The following is a 13,745-nucleotide window of genomic DNA, read 5'->3' on the forward strand; positions in this document are numbered from 1 at the left end:
CAATTTTTCACCAACACTACCAGACAATGCCACAGCAACGCGTGGCCGGGCACAGCTAGTATATATATATATACACACACACCGTATATATAATGGAAGTAGGATACAATATCAAAGGAGAATTATTCAAATGAATCTATCTAATGTTTTTTGATGGCATCTCCCTAAGTAGAGACAATATATTTGAAGTACTTCCTTATGTATTTCATTTGTTCATCACATTGAAATCCTTCCTTTACTCAATTGAGCTCATGTTGATATATTTCTATTCTTAATCTTCACATCACTTAATTCTACAAGAACTCAGTGGGATAAACTAAGACCAAAGAATATGGTTAGCCCAAGATCGCACAATGAGTTTCATGAATATCCCAAAGCATAGTCTATCACTCTTAACTACTACATCACACACTGGAACACTTACTTGGCACACCTACTGTCCTCATGCCCTAACTTACATGTGATAAATTTAAGGCCCATGGGCAGAATCCAGCCCATCATGCCATTTTATGTAGCCCTCCAGATACTGGACTACAATGTCTTTATTCCTCATCATTAGACATCATGACTAGAGCTGATGGGAGTTGTGATATAGGAACATCTGGGAAGCTGTGGTTTGTTCACATGGCAGAAAATCCAAAGTGATGGGAGTTGTCATTCAGTGACATCTGGGAACCCAAACTGGAAAGGGCCTGAGGCTGTTAGGAATTGCGGGAGTTGAAGTCCAAAACACCTGGAGGGCCAAAGTTTGCCTATGCCTGGTCTAAGACAATGGCAGTCACAAACTTCCTCTGAATTAATCTTGTCAAGAAAACACCATGATAGAGTTGCCATAAGTTGATTTGAAGGCACCTAAGAATAACATACTTTTAATATAGAAAGAGAGCTTGGTTTGGTTCAGGATTCACCAAAATTAACCATCTCGAGCATTATTACATTGCTAAGGTATGTATGTACTTATTTGTTTTCTTCCTTCCCATTTTGTTTGCATGCGACTCAAGGTAACTAACAACAAATAAGAGGCAGTCGAAGTCAAACATTAGATAACTAGACATTCAAGAATTTTGAGTTCTACTGACCTCTTGAAGTAAAAAGTACTTACCTCTTTGATTAAATTAAAAAGCGAGTCACCCATCCTGCCTTGGTAGATGTCGTTTATGATGCTGAGCAAGTGTTCGGCTTTTTGATGTTCACAAAGGACAAGGTGGAAATCAGTGCTGTCACAATCCTGATTGCACCGCAATGCAACGTTGAGGAAAGGATCAGACGTATTTTGAATTATTTGCAGGTTCACTAGCTTAGCACATTTTTTATTATTTATTTACAATTTGCACTATGGTGTTATGTAATATTACACTATAGTGGTATAATACAATATAGTAATATATATTACTAATATTGTGCTATGCTAATAATATAATATATTGTATGTACATATAATTTGTAAGCTGCTCTGAGTCCCCTTCAGGGTGTGAAGGGTGGGATATAAATGTAGTAAATAATAAATAAATAAATAAATAAATAAACAATTTCTAGCAATGCTGCCATGAATCTTAAAATATGGATGATCTGCTCACTTTTATGCTGTTGTATATCAGCGTCTTGAAAGAGGAAGATTCTTATTCATTAGATAACCAGGTGAATGAGCCTGTGAAATGGCAGGAATCTTCATGACAACTTTTTAAATGAGAGCACAAGCAACTCTGATTAAATATCACTTACTTCGCTCTTGGTTGAATAGCAGTGGTAGCTGCCTTTCACATCTTCTGCCATGCTTTTTAGAACAGCCTGCATTGATTGTATTAAAAGAAAATTGTTCAGCATAGAAAGAGTTCAAAGGTATCAAGGTCACAAAACTAGAACTTTATAAAGAACTAGCTGTGCCCGGCCACGCGTTGCTGTGGCAAAGTATGGTGGTATGGGAAATAAAGTATTGAAGAATTGGTGGTAGTTAAGGTGGACATGAAGTCCATTATAAATGGGTTCTATAGCTGTGTGGAAGGGCCTTGAGTCTACACTGCCATATAATCCAGTGAAAATCAGATAATCTGTATTTTATAGGCAGTGTGGAAGAGGCCTAAATGAGTCCTAACTCTGCCTGTTCCCCTGGGCTGAGTGGGTTGCTAGGAAACCAAGTGGGCGGAGCTTAGCCTTCTAACTGGCAGCAATTGGATAAAAACATTTATTGTGTTGTCGAAGGCTTTCATGGCCAGGATCACAGGGTTGTTGTATGTCTTTCGGGCTGTCTGGCCATGTTCCAGAAGTATTCTCTCCTGACGTTTTGCCCACATCTATGGCAGGCATCCTAGTTTATCCATGCCACACAACCTCTGAGGATGCCTGCCATAGGTGTGGGTGAAATGTCAGGAGAGAATACTTCTGGAACATGGCCACACAGCCCGATAAACATACAACAACCCAAAACAATTATTCCTCTCCCTCTAATTAGGACTTTATTTTTCTTTTCTTTTTGTTGTATGAATGTAGAGGCATGGTTGTGCTGCCAAGTTTAGTGTTTCTGGGATGTGTAGTTTTGTTGTTTTGTCCTAGGCCGAAATTTCATTATTCTTTTATATATATAGATAGGAGAAGAAACTGAAACCTAACTAGAAAACAACTATTATTCATTGCAGCTTGTCCAAAATGATCACACTCAGTAGTTCTATTACATTTAGCAGTTTTTCCATGCTGAATATGAAGAAATTTGTGAATTTTGATAAATTATTTTCAGTGCTGACATTAACTAGAACTTTCAAACAACTCTATTAAAGGGCTTTTCAAAAAGTTGCAATTCTTATCCATCTGCAGATCCCACTTTCACTCTCAAATGGAGATTCTTCTTCACTTGCTACCATTTCTTTGCAACTAGAGACCCCAAAGGCTGAAATGGGGCTTCCTGCATGTCAAGTATGTGCATCAGCACTACATTACATCAACTGCAGACTTACAGGAGGGACGTGACTACTGCAATCGTATGTGACGGTATGAACCAGCAGATCTCTCCCTGCTGTACCTTGTTGGATATAGTCAGACAATATTCCTGAAGACTGATCTGGACTAGTTTGAGAAAGAAGAAAAGTTATTCTAAACATTATGAAAACATTAACAATTCAAAAACTCTGATCAACAAATTAAATCAAAGGATTAAGTTTATCAAGCAGTTAAATAGTAAGCATTTGCTGTTGGTTCAGAGAAATGACCTACCAGCTTGCAACAATAATCACAAGTGAATTCAGTTCTTTTATGGCAAGAACTTTCTTTAAAGCTTTTAGCAAATTGCAGCCTCCGCTGGGTTTGAGTTCCTGCACCCATTGCCTTGCTTCATGTAAACTAGCAGAGGGGAATGGAAGCAGAATAGATTGCATGACAATTAGATACAAGTTCAAGGGCCAAACAATGTAAAACAAATAGCAAATCAACACATGACATTATCAGTATCCAAATATCAATCTGCAAAAGGCTTGACAGTCAGATGTAACAGAAAGGGATTTCTGTCTTTCCTTGACCAAGAGAGTGGTACATGATTCTGCACATCCAGGCTTCTCTCCACTGAGAAAAGAGTTTGTTTCCTTCCTCTGCTGAGAGAAGTGTAGTCAGGCTTCCAGCATTTCTCCCAACTGAGAATTCATGTTCTTCTGCCTCGAGCAGTGATTCCCTACCTTTCTGATTTTCAGAGCTCTTTTTAGAATTAATTTCTATGACCTACCATATGTCTTTGAAGTTAATGGTGCTTAGGAGTAGCGTTATGGGGAAGAAGAGGGGATAGATAGTAAGGGAATCTCTATATACAGTAGAGTCTCACTTATCCAACATAAACGGGCCGGCAGAACGTTGGATAAGCGAATATGTTGGATAATAAGGAGGGATCAAGGAAAAATCTATTAAACATCAAATTAGGTTATGATTTTACAAATTAAGCACCAAAACATCATGTTATACAACAAATTTGACAGAAAAAGTAGCTCAAAACGCAGTAATGCTACGTAGTAATTAGTGTATTTACGAATTTAGCACCAAAGTATCATGATGTATTGAAAACATTGACTACAAAAATGCGTTGGATAATCCAGAACGTTGGATAAGCGAGTGTTGGATAAGTGAGACTCTACTGTATAATAAAAGTGAATATTTGTATGTATGTATCTGGGTATGTGGCAGCTTTCTGACTGGCCGACCCTTCCACAGGCCACTGAGACCACCAGAAATGACGGATCTGGCCCAAACTTGACACATTTAACCCCCATGAGGCACTTTATGGCCTGGTGCCGTTTGGAGGAGGATGGACCACAGATGATGGGATTTGCAGTACTTTCAAATACTTTAACTCCCACAGACTACTGCAATGCCCACCAATGATGGAAAAGGACCAAACTTGGCACACAGAACCCCTGTGGCCCCCTTTACGTCCTGATGTATATTGGACCAAGGATGATGGAATTTGCAGTACCTTCCCTCACTTCTTGAGACCACAGCAACTGCCACAAATCACAGAACTGAACCAAACCAGGCACACATATCCCAAATGACACACTTCACATGCTGCAGCAGTTTGATGGAGGATGGACCAAGGATTATGGGATTTGCAGTACCTTCATCCAATTCACCTCCCACAAACCACTGTGATGGCAATGAATGACAAAACTGTATCAAACTTGACACACAAGTTCAGGGTAGCCCACTTTACATCCTGGTGCAGTTTGGGGGAGGAGGGACCGTGGATGATGGGACTTGCACTATCTTCACTCACTTCCCGGGACTACTGTGACCCCCACCAATGACTGATCAAGACCAAACTTGGCACATAGACCCACCATGGCCCACTCTACCTCTTGGTGAGGTTTGAAAGAGCTTGGACCTTGGATGATAGGACTTGCAGTATGTTCACTCACTTCCCGAGACCACTGTCACCCCCATCGATCTCTCATCAAGACCAAACTTGACACAGACAACACCCAGGACTCACTCTACACCCAGGTGCAGTTTGGAGGATGATGGACCATGGACGATGGGACTTCCAATACCTTCACTCACTTCCTGAGAGCACCGCGACCCACACAAATGACTGATCAAGACCAAACATGGTACATGGAGCCCCCATGACCTACTCTACATACTGGCTCTGTTTGGAGGGGGATGGACACTGGACGATGGGACTTGCATATGGGAGTTGGAGCTCACCCGCACCCACTGAACCCACCTGACATTGGATATAGGCTACACTTGGAACACAGGCAAACAATGTCTTTCTGAAATGACCCGGGCACCGCCGGGTCTCCAAGCTAGTATAAAATAAAGAGACACTGAAACATATAACTGAAACCACATAACACAAACTTGCATAATACTGTAATATATTCACATTTCCCTTCTGGGCTTTCTGTATGTATCTGGCAGGCCAACGTCCAGATCTTTCTCTTGAGTCTTAGGAAGAAAGTGAGAATTCTAGAAAGTCCTAGAATTCCTAAAATAGGTCTAGCTATTTACTTGTCCATATGCATGCAAATAAACATATATACACAAACACATATTTTACTGTATCATGCTAGCCCTTGCCTCTTTGGGCTGTTTCACAATAGCTGCTTCAGGGTTACAAAGGTGTTAAAAATAGGACCGAGAAGTTTGTTTTTGTTCAGTGCAGAGTTTGGAGACCTCAGTTTCCAACCACAAAATAAGTTTCTCATTTGCTAGCATTTGTTTTGTTTTTATTTGAATGACATGCTCTGAGCATCTTTGGCTGATGCATCCTGCTTAATGACATCACCAGGGCAACCTCCTGCAACTTCCCTGGGACGCAAAGGAGCAATTACCCAGATGCACTGCTCCAGAAGCCATTAAAGCTCAGGCAAGCCAGTCAAAGAGGCTGATGGAAATTTCCATAAAGGTCTAAAAGCCAAGCAGAAGAACGGATGGAAACCATGACATTTAGATAAAGCGACCTTGCAAGTTGTGCATAGCTGAGATATAGAAAATCATTATATTCCAGGGATTTATATAACTGAAGCACAAATGGATAGTTCTGCTTGGTTTTATGTATCAACAGTAGATGTGTGATAATTTGGGGATGGAGTCTGAGTGTCGGTTTACATATTGCTATTCTTTTCTGATGTACCAGGCTGAATAAATTGCATTCATTTACTGCCCCTGTCTAGATGAATTTTTACGGGGTATTTTGTATTTATTTCCACATCAGAGCTGGTTGTTTTCTACAGGCATTTGCTAGAAATTCTTCTTCCAAGAAGAAGCACACTGCTTGTCATTCAACAGCCTCAGGACAGGTTTATTCTCACCAGAGACAAGTGGTGATCCTTTTCCTGGGCTGGCACAACTTCAGATTACAAGTAAATCACTTTTTAGTGCTTCCTCACAATAGGAAAAAGGCCCCCGGTGGCACAGCGGGTTAAACCGCTGAGCTGCTGAACTTGCAGACTGAAAAGTCTGCTGTTCAAATCTGGAGAGTGGGGTGAGCTCCCACTGTTATCCCCAGCTTCTGCCAACCTAGCAGTTCAAAAACATGCAAATGTGAGTAGATCAATAGGTACCACTCAGGTGGGAAGGTAATGGCATTCCATGCAGTCATGCCAGTCACATGACCTTGGAGGTGTTCATGGACAACGCTGGCTCTTCGGCTTAGAAATAGAGATGAGCACCAACCCCCAGAATCGGACACAACTAGACTTAATGTCAGGGGAAAATCCTTACCTTTATCTCACAATAGCAAAACCATAGTATGTGTAGCAATTGAACTCAGCAGGTTCCTTTAGATCAGTTTCTCTTACCATGAGGGAAACCATCAGGTTAAATCCAATTTCCCAACCAGAGTAGAACTACAGAATCAATAGGAAGCACATTAGTGCTGAATTTACCAAAAAGCCATTCATCTCAGTGAGTCTGTTCAAATTGGGACTGATAACTGGATTTAGCCCTTAATTCCTTGTTAATTTCCACTAATCCAAAAACACAATCTACATTATTTTGGAGAGGGAATACCATATATGTTGCCAGGCGGCAATTGGAGGAGGAAAGATGCTTTGATGCAATGTAACTGACCGTTTGTTAGATACCAGGCCTTTCCAGATGTTTTGTATTAAAAAAACCTCAGCACACCCGGCCAGAAACTGAAATGTTACATTTGTAGTCCATTGTAACTGTAATTGTAGCAATTACTCCAAAGCATTAAAAACTTTCCTGATGTAAACATTTCTTGATGTAAACTGAAATGTGTCTGGGTGCTCACTACTAAATTGTGTCTGAAATGTTACATTTGCAGTCTATTGTAACTGTAATTGTAGCAATTGCTCCAATGCATTAAAATCTTTCCTGATGTAAACATTTCCTGATGTAAAAGGAACTGTGTCTGGGTGCTCTCTACTAAAATGGAACCGAACCCGGATCTTTTATAATAACATTCCAAGTTCATACAAAGCAAGGTTTATATGGGAAGAGGTGGACTGTAAACTGTAAGCTATTTGTGTAGTTTACTAGATAAGCACTGGGACTTTGCATTAGGCCTCAAAACTAAGTGGAAACTACTACAATTCACATAAAACTGCTGTTGTTATACATAAAACTACCAGAGAAAGCTAGCTGGCCAATGTTTTAGAAAATGCAGCTGATGTATAATTTTAAAAAATAACAGCCTAATTTTGTGGTAGGGATGGTCTGTATGTTTTGAGTATCCCAGCTTATGTGTTTTGTATTGAGGCATGACTCTGTATTGCTATTACTGGCGAAGCTAACCTCAAACTGCATTAAATGGTCAGTGGAGGTGGGGCCTATGAGGATATGAAATGACATAAACAAGCAAGAGGACATAGACAAATGGAAGAGCAAAGCCACTTACACATTCACATTGATTGCTTGTGGCTGTTCCCAACGAGATGAAACATCAGTGCCAAAGGCAAGGAAGTACAGTTCCTTCATGTAGCATAGCTGCTCATCTATTAGCAACTTAAGAATAAAACAAAAGGTTTAAGTCAACATCACCAAACAGAATTTTGAATCTACAAGTTCACTATTTCCAGTCCAATATCTCACCCATCACCCACTCTGAGCATCATTAATTTAAGGGTGATTCTGAAATTAAAATCTAACCTGGCCTTCAGTAATATTTACCAGAAGATCTCTTTGAAATTCATGCAGCCTTGGTTTACAACTTATATCAGATGCGTCAACCAGCACTCCAATTTTGCTGCCTTGAACAATGCCAAACATCTGGAGGGGAGAAAACAAGGGAAGAACTGGAAAAATACCATGCTGTGATTAATTTGGATCACTGCTAAATATCATTGTAAACAACCCTTTCCTCCACTGGACTTAATTCCTAAATTCCTCAGCAATTTGCTGGCAACAACTGTAGTCTTGGCATTAGCAGGAGAGAATGATGCAGTGGCCACTCCTAAGACATGTAAAGAATCAAACAACAACAATAATGAAGATCATTTCAAAAATAAATCTCTCTATGTGTCCCTTAATATCTGCCCAACACCATTGCCCTGAGGTTAACCCAGATGGCCCTGTAATCACTTCTGTGTTCCCTATAACTAGACATGTAATATTGACCATGTTATACCTTCATCTTCATGATTCATAAATGGTGGCTTTAAAGTGAATCAATTGTGCACATTACCTTTCTGCTACCCTGCAACAGCCACTGAATCCGCTTGTCATACAGATCAATAGCTCTGTTGAGATGGGAAGGAGAAACAGAATGAATACAAATAATGAAATTATCCTGATAAGAACATGTTTTTTGTTTTTTGTTCATAATTCTGAAGAGAGAGGGCAAACATTGACTGCATAGGTCACAACAATAGTTCCTGGGGGGAGGTCTCTGGTGGTGTGGATGTGTTTTTGCCTGCACCTACTTAATTAGATCCTTTTTAATTAGAGATGCCAGCGACTGAATTTTCTGGCTTTCTGCATGCAAAATATGCCCTCCCTCGTTGAACTATGTGTGCACATGCATTTCAATGAATGGCTGTTTGGAAATAATACACAACAAACAGATTTAAGGATTGAGGGGGTTAGATGCAAAGCGAAACCAGGTCACCTTGTTCAATTTACTCACTGGGGATTAATTTAATCCCAACTTGGCAGAATCATTGTTAAAAAAACAAGGCAGACTGACGCGAAAGGAAAAACTGTAGGTAATGAAATGCATCCGAGACAATCTGTGGCTGAGACTTTAAATAATGTGTCTGAGTTAGTTTCTGTGCAGCTGGAGGATCGGTTGTAGTCACCAAAAACAAGCTAGCTATTTGTGTTTCTCAGTTTACTACAGCTTTCAGGAAACAATAACTAAAGGAGAAGTAATCGACAACACAAAAGAGAAATAGCTTGCAGACACAGGTAAACTGTCTTATACTAGATGAGACTGTTTGTTTATGTCACATTTGTCAAACTTAAGGCCCATACCCTGAATCCAGCCCAACATGTGGCTCTGTGGATGCGTACTATGTGGCTCTCTGGATGCGTACTACAACTCCTATATCATTAGACATCATGACTAGATCAGTTGGGAATTGGGATACCGCAACATCTGGAAGGATGCCATTTGTCCTGTTTAGTCAGGAGAGTGGGATTTGGATTGAGATACAAAGCTTTTGGATAGGATGCCTGACTATAAAATGTCCTTTAATCTTTCCCCAGCCTCAGACTCACAAGTACTCTTGGGCTGCCATTCCCATCATCCCTCAGTCTGCATGGTGGTTAATCAAAAGTGATTGAAGTTGTCATTCAATAACATCAGAAACATTCTGGAACATGGACATACAACCTGGAAAACTCAGTACCCTAGTGACAACATATGTTGCTGATTACTTACGCATGTAACTGAGTTTCAAAATCTTGAACACCCTCCTTGGTAAATTCAATATGTTCTGTTCCATCGCTTGCACTTCTAAAAAGAAACAAGTGCACTTGAATGAGCAAGCAGTCACAACCAGATTGTAATGAGTTGACCGCGTACTTACATCACAACGCTGCCCTTCTTGACCAGATTGTCCAATGTGAGGTGCATGTTTTCTAGACCATAGACTTTAACCCAGTTATCTGTGGCTTTTAACCCTGCGAACAGTACAGCAGTATTCCTAAGTCTCTGTTGGCAAGAGAAGAACAATTACATTAGAGAGTATGAAAAGGGGTTAAAAAGAAGGTATAAAGGTATAAAAAGAAGTACTTTATGTTATGATGCACAGACATGATGTTGCAAGATACAGTGCAGAACCAATCTTATGAGATTTCACTTTCAGGACTATATGCTAGTACATAAGTATGGTACCCATCAAGAAAGCTTGAGAAAAAGTACTACAGGGATGACTCCAGCCCCATTTAAGAAAGTGTCCCTCAGAAGGCTTAACAGCACTAAAATCATGTTATTAAGAGATCAAAGAGAAAGATGTACTCCATTCTCCATGCCTCAGATACCATTAGCAATATGAAAGTGGCTCAAGATGATTTCAGATCCCAAACAAGGTTAAATGCCAGACTGAAAAGGGATCCAGATGATCAGTTGCTTGCAAAAAGACCTGGTTCTGCAACTACAAGTTTGGCAATCTTAATTATTTGCAACTTTTTATTATTGTATGACACAGCAAACAAGATATATATGCTGGATTTCGTATTACAAAATCACAAGTCAAACATTTCCCAAGTGTTTAGGACTGTGTGTATTTTCGGAAGATGCGTGCAGATCCCAGTAAGGTGGCTTTTTGAAGTTGACAGATTGTGATTTTGTCAATGTTTATTGTTTCCAAATACCGGCTAAGATCTTTTGGCACTGGCAGAAATATACACTGCCAGAAAACAGCACAATAATAATAATAATAATAATAATAATAATAATAATAATAATAATAATAATAATAATAATAATTTCATTTTGGGAGTTTAAAAGACAGCTTCTGCAACAGAACTGCTTTGTCCGGTTTTGAAATATTTCCTCATCTATCTACCTGACTCCAACTTAGAATCATACAATCATAGAATTTGAAGAGACCTTATGGTTCAGGACCTGCATATCTTTGTGACCGCGTCGTCCCCTATGAACCCACTGGGTCGCTGAGATCTTCTGGGGAGGCCCTCCTCTCGCTTCCGCCCTCCTCACAACTGCGTTTGGTGGGGACGAGAGAGAGGGCCTTCTCGGCTGTGGCTCCCCGACTCTGGAACTCCCTCCCCAGGAAGATTAGGTTGGCTCCCTCTCTATCTTCCTTCAGGAAACAATTGAAGACTTGGATGTTTCAGCAGGCCTTCGGAGATACAGTCATTAATTAATCAGCCCCAGAGGGTTTTTAATAATCTATCCTGTATTTATTACGGTCTTACCATTTATGTGTTTTTAATGTAATTTTTTATCCTGTATTGTTGTTTTAATTGATATATTGTATTACATTGAAGTCAGGCATGCTCCCTTCCTCCTATCCTTCCGTAGGAAGGTTAAAACTTGGTTATGGGGCCAGGCTTTTGAATAATAATTGGCAGCGTTAACTATCATCATGTACGCTGAACTCAATTGACAGACCCACTTTTTTGAACTGAACACACCTACCTGTATTTTATAATGTGTTTTATGAATACTGATGTAAGTTAATAATAATTTTTAACTGATTTATATTGCACTGTATAATTTTTATATATGCGTTTTATTGTAAGCCGCCCTGAGTCCCCTGTTGGGTGAGAAGGGTGGGATATAAATATTGTAATAAATATTGTAATAAATAAATACTGTTTTATCTGTTCTATATTATGATTGTATTATGTTACTTATATTTTGTCCTTATGTTGTTTGGGCCTCTGCCCCATGTAAGCTGCCCCGAGTCCCCACGGGGAGATGGTGGCGGGGTATAAATAAAGTTTTATTATTTATTATTATTATTATGGGTCATCCAGTCCAACTCCCTGCCAAGAAGCAGGAAATCACATTCAAAGCACCCTCGACAGATTGTCAAATTTCACTATCTTGGAAAAACATATATTCAGTATACATATGGCAGACCCTCATTCCTCCAAGAATTATACGCATATGATCAGACTGCAGAATGGAAATGTTTGTCCCATAATAAACCTCGCAGCTTGAGCCCGTTTAGTTTCACTGATTGCATACATTACCAGTAAATCCTGTGTCTGGTTGATATTAGTAACCAATAATCCATTATCCTTTTCAAAGTCTGTTACGGAAACGTTTTGCCAAGATCTGCGCCCTTTTGGCAAAGCAACATTTGATTCCGCATTTATGCTGCAAAAGGAGCATAAACAATGGTTACTGCAGCACCACATCAGTACCCGTTCCTGTATTTCTGTGTATCGAAGGATAAAAGTGGTCTTACCTCAGATGTTTAAAGAATAGCTCATTGTCCAGGAAGTGCGTCATCTTCTATTTGGGCAAAATGTAAGACTTTCTGTTTGAAAAGGAAAAGCAGTTTTCAAATAGCATCTTGCCTTGCTTAGTGAACTGTCTATACTAGGCCTGGGCCAAGTTGGGCCCTCCCTTCAGAGGTTTTGGACTTCAATTCCCAGCATGCCTCACAGCCTCAGGCCCTTTCCTTTTCCCCCTCAGCCGCTTAAGCGGCTGAGGGGGAAAAGGAAGGGGCCTGAGGCTGTGAGGCATGCTGGGAGTTGAAGTCCAAAACCTCTGAAGGGAGGGCCCAACTTGGCCCAGGCCTGTAGTAGCTCCTTCTCTGAGGTAATATCAAAACAACTTTGCACATACTCAGGATTTCTCCTCACTTATCCGTTTCTATTCAAAGCCAACTCTGTAGCCTTTGGTTGGCTGAAGTGATGCCCCTCTTCTCTCCTGAACTGGGACCCAATGCCTCCCAAACAGCCTCCTCCAAAGTGCTTGGACTCACCCTGACTTTTCCAGGCACCCCTCCTTCTGCACATGGGAAGGCCAGGCCCAGGGAACACTCCCTTGGCCTGGGCTGTGTTCCTGTTGCCAAGGGCGACGGAAGCAACCATTCTCCACACAGGAGAGGGGAGCACTGGGTGCAGCTGCAGCCAGAGGGAAGAAGCATCTTTCTGCATAATTAACGTGTTCACAAAAGACAGTCGAGAACCAACATCGATGGAAGTCAATAGCAGACAACTGCTTCAAGTGCAACAGACAAAGAGTGAAATAACATTGGTATTTAATTCTGTTTTATCGTTTCCATATTGGCAAGTTTCAAATTGTATTGAAACGCTTTAAAATGTAAGCCACTTTGTGTCTGCTTTGCGGAGAGAAAACGCGGGGTATAAATAAATAGCATCATCATAGGGAAAGGTTTTCTCCTGATATTAAATCTAGTTGTGTCCAACTCTGGGTGTTGGTGCTCATCTCCATTTCCAAGCCAAAGAGCCGGCGTTGTCCATAGACACCTCCAAGATCATGTGGATGGCATAATTGCATGGAGCGCCATTGCCTCCCCGCCAGAGCAGTACCTATTGATCTACTCACATTTGCATGTTTTCGAACTGCTAGGTTGGCAGAAGTTGGAGCTGACAGCAGGAGCTTACGCCGCTCCCTGGATTCGAACCACCAACCTTTCGGTCAACAAGTTCAGCAGCTCAGCAGTTTAACCCACTGTGCCACTGGGGGCTCCGACATCATCATAATAAACATACCGTATATATTTGAGTATAAGCCGACCCGAATATAGGCCAAGGCACCTAATTTTACCACAAAAAAACTGGGAAAACATTGACTCCAGTATAAGCCGAGATACCAATAAAATTACATGAATTGAGGCATCAGTAGGTGAAATGTTTTT

The 13,745-nt window shown here is 40.6% G+C and overlaps 1 protein-coding gene across 3 annotated transcripts in view; it reads right to left on the reverse strand.

The window, feature by feature from the left end:
• vwa3a (von Willebrand factor A domain containing 3A) overlaps positions 1 to 12,981 on the reverse strand; it is a 33,199-nt gene extending 20,218 nt beyond the window's left edge. Inside the window, exons 1-12 of one of the 3 annotated variants that reach the window (XM_008123202.3) lie at positions 12,846 to 12,981; positions 12,324 to 12,395; positions 12,106 to 12,232; positions 9,972 to 10,096; positions 9,824 to 9,898; positions 8,627 to 8,681; positions 8,113 to 8,211; positions 7,841 to 7,947; positions 3,205 to 3,330; positions 2,949 to 3,057; positions 1,723 to 1,788; positions 1,103 to 1,228 (exon numbers count right to left, since the gene is read on the reverse strand). In XM_008123202.3, the coding sequence (XP_008121409.2) occupies positions 1,103 to 1,228; positions 1,723 to 1,788; positions 2,949 to 3,057; positions 3,205 to 3,330; positions 7,841 to 7,947; positions 8,113 to 8,211; positions 8,627 to 8,681; positions 9,824 to 9,898; positions 9,972 to 10,096; positions 12,106 to 12,232; positions 12,324 to 12,367 (1,059 nt within the window). In that variant the 5' untranslated portion in view covers positions 12,368 to 12,395; positions 12,846 to 12,981. Of the gene's footprint in view, positions 1 to 1,102; positions 1,229 to 1,722; positions 1,789 to 2,948; positions 3,058 to 3,204; positions 3,331 to 7,840; positions 7,948 to 8,112; positions 8,212 to 8,626; positions 8,682 to 9,823; positions 9,899 to 9,971; positions 10,097 to 12,105; positions 12,233 to 12,323; positions 12,396 to 12,706 lie in introns of all 3 variants that reach the window. The other 2 variants (XM_062964435.1, XM_008123203.3) reach the window with 2 other exon arrangements.
• Between the last annotated feature and the right edge of the window lie 764 nt (positions 12,982 to 13,745).

This window comes from Anolis carolinensis, unplaced genomic scaffold (genome assembly GCF_035594765.1).
Source record: "Anolis carolinensis isolate JA03-04 unplaced genomic scaffold, rAnoCar3.1.pri scaffold_13, whole genome shotgun sequence".
NCBI lineage: Eukaryota > Metazoa > Chordata > Lepidosauria > Squamata > Dactyloidae > Anolis > Anolis carolinensis.